A 20,451-nucleotide genomic window follows, 5' to 3' on the forward strand; every position below is an offset into this window, starting at 1 on the left:
TCAAAAAATAAGCAGATGTAACTGTTGTCTGTTGGAAATAACTGTACAAGGCCAAAAGCAGAAGAGTGGGGATCAACTGAATTTTTCTTCAGAGAGTCAGCATGAATTCATTGGACTGAATGGCCTCTTTCTGTGCTGTAATAACTACGTAACGAGAAAGATTTCAGATAAAGTAAAATCCTGGATTTTAAAAAAATCTAACATCAGGACAAGAATTTTCTTCTGATAGCCAGGTATGGGCAATAGAAATGCAACTCTGCCAATGTTGTTCGCATCCCAAGAACAATTGGAGATGTTTGGAATATTTGTTCTGACAGCTAAATTCCACTTCCACACTTTCCCCACACTCTACCCCTTCCCCCTGGTTGATATAGAATTAGATCATATTGCAGCTAAGCATCGTGCTGGCCATGCCTGTTGTCCATTTGAACATTTTCTGGTGGGGTTGGCTAACATTTCCACTCCCCAGGAAGTGGAGATCTGTTGTTGGACACCAGTTGACATCATGGATCAGAAATGGAATCCAGGACTTTCTGGTTAGTATGGCTTACTGCTAAATTGGCAAGATCTTTACCCGTTGAGCTGTCAGGGTGCTACTTATTCTTTTAAAATCTATCCTGACTTACCTTTTTCTATTTCCTTCTTTTATGCCTTTTCACTTTTCCTTATTTAAATATTACTCTTCTCTATTAAGAAAACCACCATGTGTCATGCCAAATTGTGCAATTTGTATTCTTTGAGCTATAGGGCAGGACACAGATAACTTGGTGCTAAAATAATATGACTAGTTCTTTGAGGCACTTAGCTGAATCTTAATTAATGTATCCTACAGTGCCAACCTTTTGCCTGTCATGGTGACTATAGGGGAGTCTGTCATGCCTTTAGCTGCACCTCTTGTGGAGGGAAATGAATGGAGATTGGGGGATAATTAGTGCAAGGTCTAGAGGTGACCACACCAAAGACTTGCATAATACAAAATGAAGCAGAGTTTTTAATTGGTAACAGTACATAACTCAGTGGTCAGGTCAAAGCTGTAACTCTGTTAAAGGATTAAATTTCTGTTAAAGTGATTTTTCCCCTCCAGCTGTACAGGTAGCAGATGGTTTCTATCTCAACAGTTATAGTTGAAGCAGTCTCTCCACTGCTTCTTGGATATGATTTATTGCTTGTCCCAGGACCCCACTTAGATTCAATAGGTTGAACTGAATAAAGGTACCATATGTGAATTGGGTAAATCATAATTAGTTACAACTGTTGAAGAAAAAAATCTATTTTTTAAATCTTTAACCATAGCTGCACTTAATTGACTTTGAATGTTCAAATGAAAAGTGATTATCTCTCAATACTTAACAGGAAACAGTAAATTGTAGTACACACTAAAATATATTTCCTTAATAGGAGAGATAATTTCTTACAATTAAATTTGGCATGTAACTGTGTTGTAATGTTTTTTTTAAGTTACAATATAGGTGCTAAATTTTATGGTGGGTTAATGAATTCCAGGTGCAACCATCATTAGCCTGTTTCTGTGGATTTTTGACAACTGTTCTCTGCGGGCTCAGTCTAATGATTGGAGAATGTCAATGCTTAGTGATGGAAGTGTAGCAAACTGTACCCTAAATCCAAACTTATTATTTTAAAATACAACTGTAAATATGTGGTGAATATATAGCTTTTAACAGAGTATGGTTTTAAAACTTAAATGTGAATACTTTGTAGCTTATCAAATATAAAACTGAAAAAATGTCTTTTCAGTTACATTTATAGATCACTTTAAAAGAGGTTCAACAATGAAGCTATTGTCTCTACAGCTGTAATATCACCAAATGTGATTTCCATCATTTTAGCTACTGTATTGAAACATCATCATTTGAGAGCTGCATTTTGCAATTAGTGTTGTCTTATGGAAGAAGCAACATTGCCAGGCTCTCTGTTAATTTTTGATTACACTTCTGTGAAGCTTTCAGAAATGGTTTTATTGCTGTTGATGTTCTATTAACAGCCTTCTATTGATGCTGCCTTCACAGTGGGAAATGCTCCATGTCTTCTCCCAGACATGAGACATAGTGCCAAAAGGGAGAATTCCACCCCTACACCCCTAGCCTTTAGTCTTCCCTGCAAGAGGAAACATCTACTCTATCAATTATCCTCAGAAACTTGCATGTTTCAGGAAGATCACCTCTCGCTCTTCCAAACTCCAATGGGTATAGGCCCAACCTTTTCAGCCTTTCTCCATAAGATAAGCCCTTCATCCCAAGAATGAGTTGAGTGAACCTTCTCTGAACTATTTCAAATGCAATTATATCCATTTTCAAATAAGGAAATTAGCAGCCCAGGTTGGAAACCCAGCTCTACAACTGTGATTTTTACATCTTACAGTGTAAATAATACAAAAAAGATGTCATGTTGAAATTTTCAGTATTTTCAAAGCTTTTAATGAATGAGCTTGTATCCCAAAAAATGTAGAAATCTGTGTTTGTTTCTGATTTGATTTTCAGTTTTTCAAAAAAAAACTTATTCTGATTCCATTTAGGAATTAAAGCATAAAACTGGCAGAAGAAATAGCAAGCTCTTTGGAATACTGTACTACATTATCACTAAAATCTTTCTAATTGTAGCTTTAAATTACATTAAATGTTTAGATTTGATTGTAATCTTCATTCAAGAATCTACTATTTTATGACATTCTTTGTGCATGAATTCTAGGCATTCTTATCATTAATGCTGGATTCTTATGCTCATTTTCAGAACCAATGAACATAGCATAAACCAGAAACTACCATGTCATTACAACATAACCCCTTCTTTATGACAACATTTTTAATCTCCTCAGCTGATCTCACCTCATCACACGAGTGTAGTAAAATATTACTTTCAGTCAGTACTTCTATACCAGAAAACATTTGTTCTATATGCCTTAGAATTCTAAAGAATATGGACATTTTGTGGTGATTGATCATCTCAATGTGCAGGATGATTGCTCAAATACTTAAAAGTAAAAGACAATACTTGAGTAACTATCTTCAAATGACATTTTTAATGTTGGAGGATGGCTGCTTGAAAGGTCACAAATATATACGAACACATAGAATATATGGCACAGAAACAGACCATTCTGCCCAAGCAGTCCATGCTAGTGTCCATGCTCCACACAAGCCTCCTCCCATCTATCCTAATCAAAGTCTACTATTTTCCTCATATGCATATCTACCTTCCCCTTAAATGTATCTGCCTTATTTGCTTGTTGTAAACGATTCCACATTCTAACCGCTCTTTGGTAAAGAAATTTCATCTGAATTCCCTCTTAAATTTCTTTGACTATTTTCAGTTGCTGGCCTCTCGTTACGCCCTTCCCCACAAAAAGAAACATTCCCTCTGTATCCAGTCTATCAAAATCCTTCACAATTTTAAATACCTCTATTGGGTTACCCCCCAGCCTTTTTTTCATGAGAAACAGGATCCATCCTGTTGTTTTTGTCCATACATCTGGTATCATCCTTGTAAATCTCTGCACCTCTTCTAATGCCCCTTTATCCTTTTTATAATATGTCAGCCAGCATTACATGCAGTACTCCTAAGTGTTGTCTAACCAAAGTTCAATATAGGTATAGCGTAACTTTGCTACTTTTCAATTCTTTCCCTCGAAAAGTAAAACCTAGTACTTGGTTTCCTTTTATTCTTGCAAACCTGTAGGGGAATTTTTAGTGTTTGATGCATTTCTGCTCCAAGATCCCTTTGTTTCTCTACCCCATCTAGACGTGAACCTCCTTATTTTTCGTAACAAAATGAACCACCTTGGATTCAAGTGTGTTGAACTTGATTTGTCAATTATTTGCCAATTCTGCAAGTTTGTTAATGTTCTCCTATAATTTGTTGCAGTCCTTCTCAAATTGACAATACCTCTCCAGGATTAACTGCAGATTAAGAAATTGTGTTTTTGATTCCGAAGTCCAAATCTTTAATGTAAATTATAAACAGCAGTGGTCCCAACACCGATCCTTGTGGAACACTATTTTTCATCTTCTGCCACTCTGAATAACTACTCTCTACTTTCTGTCTTGAAGCCAGGCAGCAATCCATTCTGCCCCTTGTTCAGTGACTCCACATTTATTCACCCCTTATTCATTAATCTGTTATGGGACATCTTATCAAAGGCCTTTTGAAAATCTAGATAAATCACATCTACTGTGATTTATCTAGATCTCTGTTACTTCCTCAAACAAAATTAATGTTGATCAAATAAGAGTTTCCCTTTTGAAATCCATGGTGATGATTTGTTATATTTTTCGCTCCTAGATATTCTTTTATTCTCTCCTTTAGTTTGGATTGCATTATTTTTTCTATCAACAATGCTAACCTGACTGGTATATAATTCCCTGGAAATATTTTGTTCTTAAATATAAGGCCATAACTTCCTTGGAGTGGCAATCAGTGTTAGATTGTCATTCTGTGCCCCATTACTTATGTGAAATTTCTTCCGTGCTTGTCCCGCTTGACCTTTGGACTCAGGTTGGCGGGATCCAGACACTGCAGGAGTCTCCGAAACCCAGTTGAAGTGCAGGAGAAATGAATTAAAGGAGGATGTGCCCCCTTGTTTTACAGCATTAGCTGCCGTAAGCCAGGTAATTTTAAATGCCCTTTGAAATTTACACGCCAGGGAGAAGGTAAGTATTCAAGGTAAGTAGGTGGTGAATAGGATTTAGTAGGTGGAGGTGGATTCAAGTTCAGGGTGGGTCATCGGTGGGAGGGACGGGGGTTTGCACCAGGGTTCTGGTCTGTGGAAGAGTCAGGTCAGAGGGAATCCCATGCAGAGCCTAAAATGCTGTGGAGAGGGGGAGGGGGCGGGGTGTAGGGGGAGTCCCATCACGTGGGCTAGTCAGGAGGGGGGAGTTCCTTTGGGGGAGGGAGTCCCTGGCAGTGGTGTGAGATAATCAGGAGCTTTCTTCTGGCGGTGGAGGGGGAGGGGAGGCAGGTGGAGAGAGTCTCATGTGGTGGCTGCCTGTGTCTTTACAAATAGTTACCCAGAAGTTGAGATTTTTAAAAATTTGTATAACCTTTTCTGGATAACTATAGTGTTACACAGTCAGAGCCATCCAAAGTTTAAATTGCTTTCTTGGATGGTTCCCAGCACAGAGCAATTACCCAGAGGAAGTTTGCTCAGTAAATCTTTACCTTTGAACTTCCGAGAGGAATTCCTCACTGCATCTTTGGCATACCCTCCCGAATCCACACGGGAGTTCAGAAGTTATGGCCCATAGAATCATCACTATCATAGCTATCCACCAGTCCTTTGGCACTACTCTTTTTTTCTAATATGTGAAGTAATGCCTCTGCTACCTCTTCTCTAGATTATTTTTAAATAGACAAATGAACTTCATTCAGACCAGGTGTTTTATCCTCTTTTGAATTTTAGTTTATTCAATACATCCTATTTTTTATATTAAATGCACTTATCTCATAATTCAATGTCATGTCTATCTGTTCTGTCTTCCTAGTAATTACAAAGTAAAATAATATTTCTGCCATCTCTGTCATTACGAGTGGCATTATCCTGTCTCCCTTAATGATCCTATTCCCTTCGTAGTCTTCCTTTTTTATTAATGTGCTTATTCTGTTTTATGCTCCTTGATCATTTATTTCATAGTTGCTGTTTGACTTCCTGATTATTTTTGCCATCTCTCCTAATCTTTTCATATTCCCTCTTACCATGTGTTTAAGTTTATTTTATAGTGTCACAAGTAGGCTTACACGAACACTGCAATGAAGTTACTATGAAAATCCTCATGCTTTTCTGCTGTCTATGTCCTTGATGTATGCCTCTTTCCTAACCCTCAGTTGTTCCTTTATGTCTTTATTCATTCACTAGTGTTTAGCTTGTTTTTTTTAATCTGTTAACCTGGTTTTCATCATATCTACTTCCTTCTGCATCTCTATCTTAAAGCATATTATATTATGGTCACTATTTCCTAGATGTTCAACTACTTTCATTTCTCTTATCTGCTCAAGTTCATTCCCCATTACTAGAAAAAATAGTGAATCTTCCCTTGTTGGCCTTCTTACATGTTGCGCTAGGAAAGTGTTTTGTAAAGGGTGTTTCACAAGAAGAGCTGGAAAAAGGTATTTCACAAGAATCAGTGCTGGGGCCACTGCTGTTCACAAATTTACATTAATGATTTGGACTTTGGAAACGAAACATAATTTCTAAATCTGCAGTTGACACTAAATTAGGGGGAAAGTGAATATTGAGGATGACTGCAACAAAATACAGGAAGACATTAACAAACTTGAATGATTGGCAAATGAAGTTCAACACGGATGAATGTGAGGTGGCATAATTTGGTAGGAAGAACAGGGAGGTCACTTATTAATTGGAAGATGCAAATTTCAGTGGGACAGAGAAACAAAGGGATCTTGGAGTACAAATGCACCAATCACTAAAGGTTCCATTGCAGGCTAACAAGGTCATTAAAAAAAAACAAACCAAGAACACTTATTTCACATTGTAGGAACTCAGTGCCCTTATCCCCTGCTGTTCAAATAATATCAGGGTAGTTGAAATTCCCCATCATTGTTCTTCTATTTTTACTCAATTTCATGATTTATCTACATATTTCTTCCTCTGCTCCCTTTCTTTTATTCGGTGGTCTATTGACGACACCCATTAGTGTGATTGATCCTTTATAGTTTTAATCACTCTCCAATATGGATTCCAGTTTTGTCTTGCTGATGCTAGTCCATCTCCTTTCTCCTCTCTATATTTTCTAAATATGCTATATCTTGCTGTGTTTAATTCCCATGCTTGATTTTCCTTTGGCTTTGTCTCAATAATCTGGACTATATCTGGTTCTTGGTTCCTTCAGCTCTCATGTTTTATTATGGACCCGATTCATTGCTCTACACAGTTTAACTTCTCTTTAATAGGATTCCATCTCATTTTATGCTTAACCATCTTTTTAGACTCCTGTTATAAAACTCTATATCCCCTTGCTATCAGTATCTCCCCTTTATTCTTTCACATGTCGTCCTGCCCTATTTTGTTTACAAACACTGCCTATGTTTCTTATAGATCTCTCTCTCTCTTTCTCTCCCCCCCCCCCCCCCCCCCCCCCCCGCCCCCAATCTGCTCCATATTATTTTGGAGACATTGCCATCTGCCTATTTACCCTTTCTGTGGGGACATTGTTCCTATTTTGGTCTAAGCAGAGCCCATCCCATCCTTACTGCTTCTTCCTTTTTGAGGACTTGAACGTGAATAGGAACCCCTCTTTTCCATACCAGCCTTTAGCTACATGTTAATTACCCTGATCTGTTTGCTTCTATACCAATTTGCACATAGCTTGGGTAGTAATCTAGATATCATTATCCTTGACATCCTGCTTATTAATTTAGTCTAATGCCTGATACTCTTTCAGCAGGATATCATCCCTATTCTCACCTATGGGCCAGAATCTTCTGACACTATGAGAAGAAAGGCGGGAGGGCACTTAGTTGGATGGGGGTGGTGGGGGGCAAAATTCAGCCTCCCAATGGCAGGATAAACATTTGTAATTAAGTTCTCGGAACTTTAAACATGGGTCAAGTTTCCTGACGCTTGCCTTTTGCATGTCATGCATTCTCATTAAAAGGCTAACTTGCCAGAATTAAGTTCGCCCTCTGAATTAAGTTCTCTGTGAGTGAGAATTATGCGCTTTCAGATTCACAGCTGCATGTAAGTGGAGTGCACCAGGCAAGGTAGTCATCTTCCTGGACTTTGGGGTCAGTAGCTGCTACCTTGCCCTTTTTCAGGAGTGTTCTATATAGGCTATGATTGAGTTTGGGTCAGTTTTCCAAGGTACGGGGAAGATGACCAAGGGAGGGATAATAGAGTCTGCTGGGCAAGGGTGCAATAGGCTAGACAAGGGAGGCAGGGACGGTAGGGAAGAATGGAATCAGGCCCAGGCAAAAGTTCAATGGTCAATGAGGCAGGGTGGGAGGGTGTACACAGAAAGAAACCACGCTTAACTGGGGCAGGGATGGTGTCCAGGGAAGGAGGCCAAACAATCCAGACCCCAAGGGAAACAAGGTGGGAATGCAATGGTGCAGGAGCTTGGGAGGAAGGGAAGAGCCGTGCATGTTGGGTGTGGAGGTTCTGTAGGGATGGTGGAAGAAAAATGATCCTAAAGGTCAGGGTTGGTGGGGACCTGGGAGTTGAACTGAAGGTATTGGGCAGCAGACGGAACAGTCACAGTGAGGGGGGAAGTGGGATGTGGTAGGGTGGCAGGTCCATATTCATGGTCAGGTAGCGGATGGTCTCCGAGATTGGGGGGTAAAGGGAGAGTTGTGAAGGAAATGTACAAAACAGGTAGCCTAGATAATGAGAGGAGTTAGTGAACATAGGGACAGTAATGGGTGTAGGTTCAGAAGGGAGAGAAGGCATGTTGTGGGTGATGATTATAGACTTGAGGGCAATGGGGGAAGGCTGAAGGGTAAGAACAGAAAAATAGTTCTATTGGTCAAAGATGATGGGGGGAAGTTGGTGCATGACAGGGGTGCGGGTGGAAGGTGATGGAGTAGGTCTGAAATGTGGCGGTCAACATTTTTCAGATGTGTTCTACAAAACAGTCATTTTGGAAATATGATCCTACAAAATGGAAGAAAGGTTGTTTTGGGTGGGTGGAGTTAATGGTGAGCACAACGAAAGGGACACTAATAATCATGAGTTAATGGGATGAAAACCATGTTCACATGTGTTCTCCTCTCTATGGTGAAGCCTAGACAGCAGCAGGTTTGCTTCCTGACATTGCGATCCTAGCAAGATTAGGAGCTGCCATAAAGGTTGACCGAGGCTGGGGGTGAGGAACAGAGGGAGGGGGTGAGAGGCACAGCCTTTGGGAGGATGGGGCCATAACAATGTGCCAGTTTATATCCTAGCGTGTCTGGGCTCTTTAGCTACAAATTGATTTGATTTACCAGTTCAGCATACTCAATGGCAGACCCCCCTATTGCCCTAGGGATGGAGACTCCCAACACTCGCCACCCTTTTAAGTGTTGAAATTCCTACACACCTGTCTTTGATGACCTATCTCACTGAAACTGTATCCCCTTGTTTTGGACACCAAGCCATGGGTAACATCCTTTGTGCGTCTACTCTGAATATTGGTTATAAATCTCTTGATGGGAGGGCTATCCTTCCCTAGATAAGAAGATGAACCAAGGCTGTAGTCAACTCCAGTCAGACCTCTTTAATCTTACACTCAATCACTCTTGCAATCAAGGGCAACTTGCCTCCTTCCTTGCCACTTGCACCTTTATGTTAGCTTACAGTTGATTTTGAACAAGGACAGCCAGGTCCATTTGGCCTTCCACGTTTACCATTGTGTCAACATCTAGGAAAGACTGGTTTTCAATCCTCAGACCACGAAGGAGGTCCTCGTGCTTTTGACCCTTATACTCCATCTGTCATGTTACTGGTTCTAACTCCCCTTGTGGCCTCTGCATCCTCCTCGCAACTCACAGCAGAACACCAGCATGACATGCAATGACTTGGCTGCAGACAGCATTCTCAGCGGTCTCAAAAAATCAGGTGAGCAATACCTCCTGAGTTGCCTGATGTGTTTCTGGACTGCACATTCGCTAAAGATAGCCATGGCTTAAACACATTCAAGTCAGGATACACGGTGATGATAGTGCTGTGATGTGAGAAAATAAATGGCATATTGGTAGAACTCTATCACTAGAATCTGATAGGGAATGAAGTACAACACTTTGCAAATCCTCGCACCCATTGCAGCAACTCAGTATAATGAAAATGCAGCAAACCTAAACACAGTGCAATTAAACATATTTAGAAGTGCATATCATATACAATGATTGGACACCTGTGCCTTCAAAAGTTCTTCATTGATTCATTTAGGTTGTGAGAACAGATTTTAAAAATATATTTTTGGGGAATATTGTGTTATTGACAAAAAAGGCTGTGTGTTTGTGTGTGTATTTAAATTTTTAATTGAGCTACGGAGAGGTTAATGGAGACAACTTGTCTGGGAGAGTTGAGGATTAAAGGAGATAGAGATGCTAAATGCATGCATTTGTAATGAAGCTGTGATAAAATGGATTTGTAAGTAAATAAATAGAGTTTAGAACTTTGCATTAGGAGATAGATCAAGACTTGGATGTTCAGATGTTAACTTTCAAAGGGGAGTAAAAGGCTTTTACAACTTTCAACGGTTTCATAAGTAAGCAATGGAAGGCTATTTTTTGACCCGAAAGGGGAGGCAATAGGAAAAACATGAAAGATTTTTATATTTTGGAAAGGTTAATTTCAAAGAGGTGCTAAGGAAAATGGAGTCAAAGATGAAAAGGAAGATGGATATTTAAAGAAAGATGTTGGGCTGAGTTGGGCTGGCTGTGGGAGAAAGACATCCCAAGAACAGCTCTGTGCTTGAAGGTGCAAAGTTTGAATCAGCCATCCAGTCAAGCCAGAAAAGTTCATTGTTGCAGAAATTAGTCCTGTTACTGAATGTTCTTGGATTTCCAAAGTAGAGAGAAGAGAAGGAGAAGTCGTGTGGTATACCTGTACTAAGGTGACAGTGTTTTTTCTTTGGGTAATATTACTGGATTTATTAAAGTTAAAAATCTAGAAGAAAGTGTTGCCAGGAAGATGTTTACTTGTCAGTTCTGACCAAGTTGTTTTTTTGTAAGGAGTATTTTGTAAGACGATATTTTATCGTGTAATTGTAATCTTGTCTGCAAAAGTTTTCTTTTCCTCTTGTTAATAAATCTCTTACATTTATTTTAAGTTCCCAAATGTGTCATTGGAATTATATGCTACTGACATCAGTAGGTTTCTACTTGTTTCAAAATACAAAATAGGATTATGATGATTAAGTCAAGTTTCCCTCTGGGATTTGGCTTGCATAGCAATTAAACATCTGCTACTGAGACCTGCACACAATCTTCCTATCTCCCAGATCTACACTGACTGATGCCCCTGTGAGTGTTACTTTGCAGTAATTGAACGGTGATATTTAACCTTACAGAGTGCAGCAGATCATTCATCCTTTGTGACACGACACCCAGGTTTGTTTGTGGGCTCCATCACATTAACCTGCGCTGCCACCTTGGTCAGATGGAGGTCCTCCTGCTGCCATGGCTTTTGCTACCAAATAAACCTGTTGGACTTTAATCTGGTGTTGTTAAACTTCTTACTGGGCCATCCCTGGGGAACAGGACCTACTGCCTTTCCCAAATGGCCTGGAGAAAAACCTGCAGCAAGACATCACTGAACCGTGGGGCCACTCCTTTGCTCTGCAACATTTTGTTATCTCCAGTAGGTTTCTCCCTCTGGAATGACAGCCTGACTGGTGCCCCTGCCTTGCAGTGAGTGAATGCCTCTCTGGGTGCCCTTTAATATGGTGCCCAGACCTTCAAACCCCTGAGGTAACAACAGGGACAACAACATCCTGCTCACCCCACTGTACGTTTCACCAGGTTACTTGTGTATGTAATGAATTGTCCAAAGCGAGATCATGCATGGCCAGCCATCCCACCCTAGCAGAAGACACTTAATTCTGCTCCCACCTCAACTTATATTGCAATTATTAGGTATTGCACATTTCTTGTATCCCATGGTTTTCTTTATCCTAAGTAGATCAATTTGAGTTAAATGTAATGGATCCTTGCTAATTACAAGTTTTGTTACAATTATAGCAATTTTTGTTTTGTTTGACTTAGTTAAAATTCAAACCTTGATTAAAATTTTCCACCATTGAAAATGATTTACTGGTTCCAACAACATTAAAAAAGAAATATTTAATGTTTGCAGTTACACTGTCTGCAATTTGGAGCCAAAGTAGTGTGACACCTATTCATGGGGGTGGACTTGCACTCTGGGCCAAAAGTCAATTTATGCTGTGCATTTGGGATCAACTAAGAAGTGATTTTGAGTGTATCAAAATGTGCAGCATAATTGGCCCTGTAGAACCTTTGTATATTTTTCAATTCAAGTATTTAAATTGAACAATATTTCTTTAGGTATGAAGAGAAAGCTGCAAAGGACCTAGACAGATACAATTTACAGCTAAAGAAAGCAATGGAAGGAAATCCACATAAAGAAGAAGAGAAACAACCAAAATTGGCCCCAGCAGCGAAAGTTATTAAGAAGTGCCACAATGCACCACTTTCAAACCAGCAAATTTTGGATAAACTTTTCCAGTCACAAATCCATAACAAAACCAACTTGGAACCACCTTGTAAGGCAATAGATGTTCCATTTTCCTTAAGCCATTTAAAAAAACGGCTCGAGAAACTTTCCAAAAGCCGTGATTCAGGTGCTGAAAGACTTCATCTCATTAATTGCTTGACTTCTTACAATGGATGGGTAGTTGCCTCTGAAAGGAAACTAATGTTGCTAAATCCTTTTCGGGTGGAGGAAAGTCTACTGTTTAGAAGACTGATGGAGAATCACGTTTTTCAAACTGAGACCCTTGATGCACCAATAGTTCTAACTAATAGGTATTGTAAATGTAATCTTTTTTTAAATCTAAGGATTTTAATATCAATAATTTTGAAAGTTTAGTATCTGTGCAATATGGTATTAATTCTCCCTGAAAATAACTCGAGTTCTCATTGATTTTTTTCAGCTCAAATATATGATGTAATTAAGGCATTGAAGAAAATTTTAAATACTCTTGTAAAGCCTGCTTCCCATAACAATTGCAGGCTTAGTTTATTTAAACTTTGTGTGTGTGTTACAGGGCAACAAAACAATACTGTATACTGTACTTCTTTGCCTAAACGGAAAGAATTTTGCTATGAAGTTAGTACACAGTGATTGTTAATTCAAACAGCACTGAACTTTAGCTATAGTTTCAAAATATTATCAGCTTTAGATTTTCTCCAGAATTCATTGTCTTTCCTTCCTCATTGCTTCTTTCATTTCCAACTACATCTATTAAAAATGCTTAAACAGTGATGGTTGCAAGCTGATGTTAGGAAATGTAATAAAACTATCATACCAGTTTAACTACTGCATTTGACTACTTGTTACTGCTATGACTAACCAGTTGTCTAATATTTTTCAGCCTGCTTGGTGGACCCCAGTACATTGATGGTCTCAGTAAAATGGAACAGAAACACACAACATTGAATGGGATAACTTATTTTACAGATCCCAGACTTGTATTTAATGGGTTTAAGATACAACTAATACCAGGTATGTTGTAAACATAAGGATCAACTGTGCTGTCATCCTTAAAATAAACCAAATATTGCAACAACATAAAATTCAGAGAATTAATCCTCTTATTTCCGTCAAAGGACTTAATTGTTTTATAACATTCTGTTTTGTTTATTGTCTGGAATTATAGATGCAATGCATCTATTTATAATTGTGCAATTAGAGGTTTTACAAATCTCTGGCTAATTTGTGTGTTTGATCCAAAGATTGGCTTTTGTATGGAGAAATGGAATGGATGAATTCCTAAAATCCTTTGGGGACAGCTTCAACATCTCCTTTTAGAGGGAACTTTGTAGTAATTTCATTGTTTTGTATTTGAATGCGATGAGTTGCCTACTCAGCTATTTATTATTTTAAGTAACCAATATTGTAACTACAAGTTTCAGATAAGCTAAAGAATCACAGACAGCGTGAGTAAGTAATATTAAGACATTGTTCAAATCTCTTGTGCCAAAGCACTCCATCTATAAGTTGTCTGCATGATGGGAAAGCTGGGATTCATTTTTTGGTTATTTTCATAAGAACCCAATCTTTTGTGTACTTTTCACCAGCTGGTAAGAACTGGAAGGTTACTTTAGCCTAATAAACTATATTTAAGCCATATGTACTAAAACGAGCTATGAGGTGTAAAGGCACTCTCTGTCATGACCTTCTTACTGGTAAATGCAGTTTTTGGGTCACCAGCAATCTATACTTTACATAATCATCCATAAAACATGCAAAATGTGTCAGAGATAAGGCATTCTACCCAATAATGGCAATAAATTACTCTGACAGAATTGCTGTGTCAGTAACTGGTCAGTGCAAGAAAGAGCATGAGTTTTTTTGCAGGCACACCTTCCTCACATGGAAAAAATTTTAGGGGTCTAACCTTTGCAGCAGATTTGCGGTGACAGCACATCAAACCAAAGCTGTGCACCTGGGGGAAAAAGTTAAATTTTGGCCTTTGGCACAAGCACAAACATTTCCATTTATGGAAACTGCATTGCATTAATCTCCCAGTAACAAATGTTGAAAGATTGTCAGTTTTCTCACTTTTCGAATCTTATAATCTACGCACCACATTTAACATTTTGAAAGAAGATATTTAGTGATCTTAACATGTGGTTTTGAAGTTGATGTTTGAAGCAAAGTTCAGTAAAAGATATCTGACCTGGTATGTACAAGTCATCAAAAGACAAAACCAAGATTCAGCTGGTGTTTTACAGAAAATATTTGTCTCCATAATTTGTAACACTGCACCCATCCCTTGGACAATGTAGATTTCACAATGGCATTGTTTTTTAGTTCCTATTTTGAGGTTTGATTTAGTCATTGAATGTAGCTTTATTTAAACCTCACAGAACTTTCAAATCAGCTCAGCTTAAATTTAAGTTGCCGACTTCCGTTAATTCTGACAAATTCCAACCTGAAGTAAAAGGGTAAGGGAAACCATTTAAGTGCGCCTGCTGGTGGACTAACCAGGAATATCACTGACCACATCCACTGGTGATGTTCTGACATTGGATTGTATTCATCTCTCTTTTTAATGGGTTAATAAAAAGGGAGGATTGAAGGAAATGACACGTTATTTAAACTGTCTGTACTAAAAGAACCAAGAAGTTATTATCTAATTGCCTTTGCTGATTTCTGTTTTGAAGGAAACTTGAATGAAGAAAAATTGACTTCTGCCAGCATAGAATCATAACTTCTGAGTTAAATTGCAATCTTTTGACACTGAACAATATAAAATTTTTGCACAAGTGATTTGATTTTATTATAGACCTCAAATACAAAGAGCCTTTCTGTGACAGAAAAATAGAAATAAGGAAAGAAAAATGTTACCCAATATAAATCTTACTAATGGAAGTAGATTCTCTCAGTGGATGGAACTAGCGAACATTTCCACTTGAGACTGTTTAAAACAGAATGGTTATTTCCAAGAAAGGTCATGATGTGAAGATTTATTTTCCTCTTGCTGAGATGATGGTTTTTCAGTGTCCCTGCCAGGAAGATCTTCTATAACATATATGTGCAATTCAGCAATACGTCACTCACACATTCCACTGGGGCTTGCTCCTTGTGCAGGGTGATGCAGGCACTGACCCTGGATGAAATTTGTTATTAAACATATTTGACAACTGATTCCTTTTCTTGGGGAAAGACACACTGCCTTGTTTAAATCTGCTTAGTATTGCCATCCCCGAGAGGTTGCCAAATGTCACTCAGGCCATGTGGGAATTGTTAACAAAAGGAGCAAGTCAGAGCCTGAGGCAACTTTTGATAAACCTTGCAAAGGTTTGCAGCTGTAGTTAACTTAAGCTGAAATAGCTATAGCACTTCAATTTCAAAACAGAGCTCATTTGTACTTGTCAGTTCATTGTGGTACAGAAGGAAAGTTTCTTAAGTTAACACTGTATTTAAGTTTTAGCATTTAAATCACTTTAAAAGTGTATTCACTTATTTAATTGCATGCAGTGCAAATACTTAATACATATTAAAAGTAAAAATTCTGTCAAATCTAGAATTGTTCTTTCTCTCTTTAATGGATAGGTGCTTCAACAGCAGAGCATCATTTGAAAATTGAAGAAATGGCCGGGTGTTTACCTTTCTATGGTATATCAGACTTACGAGAAATTCTGAATGCGATTTTAAATAAAAATGCCCAGAGTGTATACCAATGCAGACCTCTAAAGGTTGTAAATTATTTGGAGGTAAGATACTCGTGGAAAACACCCCAAAAGTAATACATCAAGTTAACAGGTGGTCTTCTTGGAAGTCAACATGTTTTAGATTGAAAATCCTGATGATAATGGAACAGGATAAATTTGAGCTATTAAGCCAGTTTTTTTGGTTTATTCACACTGATCTTGGAGAGATAAGATTAGACGTTTGTGATATAAAGTTGTCTTATTTAGAAAAAAAGTATATGTGATGTTTAACTTTTTCTCCTGCATTGGTTCCTTCATTCCTTTAAGATGGGGGAGGAAATTCTGATATGCTCCTAGCCATGGCTCTATGTAACTTGGCAGCTAGGGAATGCTCATAAGCAATGGAATGTCTTCCTCACTCTATTTTTGCCTCCTTCCTCAGGGGAAATTCATTGCCTCTACTCTGTCATTGATAGCTGAAACTGAAGTTGAGACACTCAGTTTCAGACACAAACCTGAGTACAATGCAATGGTACTCCAGGCTGGTACATTTACTGAAGCACCTTTAGGTTACTTGGTCGACAAGAGACATTTAAAAATTTCAGCCATATACAAAACTCCCTTGAGTAGTATGATTTGCTTTTGTATAAAGTTGCCAATGGTAATTTTCAAATACTATGCATCTGAAGTGGCTTGAAATAAAGATTTGTCTGCATAACTCATTTGGGCTGCTGTTAAGATGCTGGAGGCCCGTTTCACTGTCACTGAACCCTTGAGCCGTCTCTGTCCGCCTGATTGGCATCTGCTGCTCACCAGTAATATGCTGTTGTGATTTGAGGTATTTCCGTTACCAGTCCTGGCACCTTTTTTTCCACACTTTTATTCCTCTCGTGCCATCATCCCTGATTGTGGCTTCGCACAAGAAGGCTACTTTATGGACAGGCAATGAGGTAAAACTGGTCATTAGTGCAGTCCATTAATCATGTTTTCCATTATGTAACATAACTGCAAGTTTGATCCCTAGTCTATAATTAGTTAGCTGATGTCGACCAGGATATTGGCAAAAGATACTGTAGTTATCAGAAAAGGAAAGGGTAAATTTGTGCAAATTTCCTACCTCCATTTTCCAATGACATTTGCTGGAAAGTGAGTTTATATGGGCGGATGTCAGGCTTCAGCTGGACCAGGCTTGGTGGTACTTGGATGCTGATATTTTCGTTCCAGATTTATCCGAAGAAATGGCCTATTGAATGTAATAGTAGAGGACTGTCAGCAGCCTAGAATTGAGAAATGGGGGAAAGGAACATAAAGATGACTGAGTGTCTCAATGGAAGGAGTACACCCTCCCAATATATGCAAATTTTAAATTTAATTTCATGATTCTGTTTGTAAGGCAGAGTTATAGTTCACTGAATAAAACATTTACCTACACTAGTTGAATGTCAATATATTGATTCCCAGTTGAATATCTTAAAAATTAAAAGGAAACATAATTTTTGCTATGCAAACTTGGTGCAGTAAGTTAATTTTAAAGTTTAAGGCCAAATATTTTTAAATCTATTCTTTGTATTTCCTTATGCAATTTACCATACACTCCATTGTGAAGGTACTCAAGTTTTCAAAACTGAGGCCAGTTTCAGGAATGCCTGGTTTGTGTACTTGTGCTCTTGACCTTTGTCCTTTGCCCCATCGTTCCTGCCAGTCACAGAGCCAGAACTTAGGGCAAAGAGCAGGGTCCATGAAGTGTATACACAACCTGCTTGTTCTGCACATCTTCGTGATGGGTGAAACATAAAAAGTAAATGTTTTAATTCCCGTTCCATATTTACTGCCAATACAGTATATCAGACTGGGACACAGCCAAATAAATTATTTTCTGACAAGTTTGGAACACTGCAGCTTTTCAAGCAAAGTGACCCTTACACTGGAAATCTGTGTGACAAAATGATTGGCATGTTGATATGTGTCAGAGCGATAGGGTGCAGGTTGGTATATGCAGTTCCCTCACATGGTGAATACATGATCTATTCTGTTCTATTAGTTACCATCAATTAGTAGTTTGAAGCTTTGGAAAAAAAAATTGAGCGGGGAATTCATAATCCTCTTCGTGGACTGTTACATCTTCGTATTGTATAGTGTTGCAGCACACAAGATGCAAAAGACTAAAGATTGTGAGGGAGGAAAAGGGAAGAAGGATGTGTGGGTCAAAAATATATATATATTAATGTTGTGAATGTGTATTTGATGCATAACACAACTCTATACTCAAAGCTTGTAGATCACAACAAATTGACTATAATTTTATATAAATGCTTATTAAAATGTATCGGTTTACACTTTTCTGAAGGGAGAGGCTGTTCGTCTGGCTCGACAGTTACCTCTGCGTTTCTCAAGGGAAGACATAGAAGATACAATGTTAAGGATGCAGCAACAGCTGGGAAAAGACTGCAGTAGTTGCATTCATGACCGTCCATTTTTTCATCATTTAGCAAATATACCAGAAACTGAATGACGGGCACAAAGAACAGCAGAGCTGACTCATATTGCTACAACTGAGAATGCAGTTTAGAGATGAAGTGATTGAAATCTTTGAATGTAAGCAAAAAACACACCATGTGAAAGCTTTGGTGCACAATTTCTTCATAATTTTTGAATTCAACAAGTTGTAAAATTAGAATATTCTGTTCAAAATGTTGTTTCTTTAAAGGTAAGTTCTTTCATTATATGAACTCCATTTCTAAACTCCTCATAGCAATTAGGACTGAATATAAATACACAATACATTTCTGTGTTGTATCTTCAATTCTTAGAAATAACTTCAGAAACAGAATGACACTTGCAGCTAAGATACAGAACTTTGTATAATCTCACCAACTGAGACTTCAGTATTTATCAGATTTGTAAACTGAAGTGGTTTACATTTACATTGCATTCTCATACAAAAATTGTACACTTTTCAACAGCATAAACCATCCCCAGAGATCAGTCGTGTTTCCCAGAAAAACAGAAAGAGCAGATATGTAACCAAATTTTATACATCTGTTGCAGAAACATTTTTTTATGGATTTCAGATCAGGTATTCCATGTAATCCTGTTTCCAATTCTACACATGGTTTCTTTCTCCTCCACAGAGGGAAAAAGGGTTAGTTCCATTACATTTTCTTCCCTAGATGTGGTCGTCTTCAAGTGCTATTTGTTAGACTCCTTTTTTTTCTCTCTCTGCAACTATCATTTCCTTGATCGTCTGTGAGAGTATGTAGAGTGGGAAAAGGTGAACTGTTCCATCTTGTCCATTACGTTGTAGTTCATTTTTCAGATTCCTGATCTGGAGAGCTATTGCTACCCTGGCTTTCTGATTTGCAACTTTATTTCTGAAGGTGAAGCAGAAAATGCTGGAAAGTCGCAGCAGGAGAGGCAGTAAGTAGCTGTGGAGGGTGAAACAGAGTTGTCATTTCTAGCTGATGATCTGTTGTCATATGTTCTGATGGCGGGTCATCAACCTGAAACATTACTTTTGTTTCTCTCCACAGATGCTGCCTGCTCTGCTAAGTATTTGCAACATTTTGTTTTGATTTTATCAACATCTGTAGTATTTTGCTTTTGTTGCAATTGGACTTATTCTCATCTTTTAACATATGATTACAGTACTATCCTTCATTCTCGTCATTTTGCTGAAGTTGTATTTTTATGGTTCTAATTGCTATATTGGATTGACACTGGTTATTTTGGCAAATCCAGTGTCCCTTTCAATTTTTCTACTTGTTCTCTTCATATTCTTAAAATATTAAATTTGTTGTACTTATCATTTGCAGCATCATTTCATGTCTGTGATCAATGTTACTTGATTGATTTTAAGTTTTAAGTCTCTCTGGATTGATCTGCTATACTTATTGCCTTTGCAACTAATTACAATCCGTGGGTGAAATTCTCCCATCCTGCCCACGATGCAGAAAATTTACCGGGAGCCATAAAGTTGGAAACCTGTTTCAATTCTCCCAATGGTGGGTCAGTCTTCCTGCGGTCTGGTGGTGGGAAAGCCATTTACATCTCATGGATGCTCATTAAAATAGCTGCCCGCTGACATCCCGTGGGGCCCTCCAATCGTGTGTTACGCCAGCATGAAATTATGTCGGTCTAAAATCGGATTGCATAAGAGTGGTGTGTACAAGGCAGACCTCAGTATGCAAGAGACCTTTGAGGTAAGTGCAACAAAGCCTTTCTGCCACAGTACTGCACTGCTCTTGATGTGCTGGGAAGACCAGTTCCTGCCTCTACCTCCAAGCCATCCGGGTTGCTGACATCCTACACAGTCTGGTGAAGATAGGTGGGCTGAAGAGAGTGATACGAGTGCAGGGGTAGTGTTTAAATATGGCGCCAGGACCTTCAAACTCATCAGCTGATGGCAGGGAGAGTAATCAACTGCTGGGCCACCAGCTGACTCTGAGGGGAACTCGCTTGTGCATACTTCATGAAGTTTCAAGTACAGAATATGGTGTAGGATCCTGCCATTCTGGCCAGCGGAAAAGGCACTGCCAGAGTCAGCCACCACTACACGCAGTCTCAAAACCAGAGAGTTCCAAACCTTATTTCAATTTAAAATATTGA

The 20,451-nt window shown here is 38.6% G+C and overlaps 1 protein-coding gene across 27 annotated transcripts in view; it reads left to right on the forward strand.

Moving 5' to 3' along the window:
* pms1 (PMS1 homolog 1, mismatch repair system component) overlaps window positions 1–19,649 on the forward strand; it is a 101,397-nt gene extending 81,748 nt beyond the window's left edge. For 20 of the 27 annotated variants that reach the window (XM_078228564.1, XM_078228567.1, XM_078228565.1 and 17 more), the window contains 4 exons: window positions 12,013–12,492; window positions 13,062–13,192; window positions 15,749–15,909; window positions 18,194–19,649. In XM_078228564.1, coding sequence (XP_078084690.1) covers window positions 12,013–12,492; window positions 13,062–13,192; window positions 15,749–15,909; window positions 18,194–18,358 — 937 coding nt within the window. In that variant the 3' untranslated portion in view covers window positions 18,359–19,649. Of the gene's footprint in view, window positions 1–12,012; window positions 12,493–13,061; window positions 13,260–15,748; window positions 15,910–18,193 lie in introns of those variants that run through there. The other 7 variants (XM_078228588.1, XM_078228590.1, XM_078228589.1 and 4 more) reach the window with 3 other exon arrangements.
* Window positions 19,650–20,451: the final 802 nt, after the last annotated feature.

This window comes from Mustelus asterias, chromosome 14 (genome assembly GCF_964213995.1).
Source record: "Mustelus asterias chromosome 14, sMusAst1.hap1.1, whole genome shotgun sequence".
NCBI lineage: Eukaryota > Metazoa > Chordata > Chondrichthyes > Carcharhiniformes > Triakidae > Mustelus > Mustelus asterias.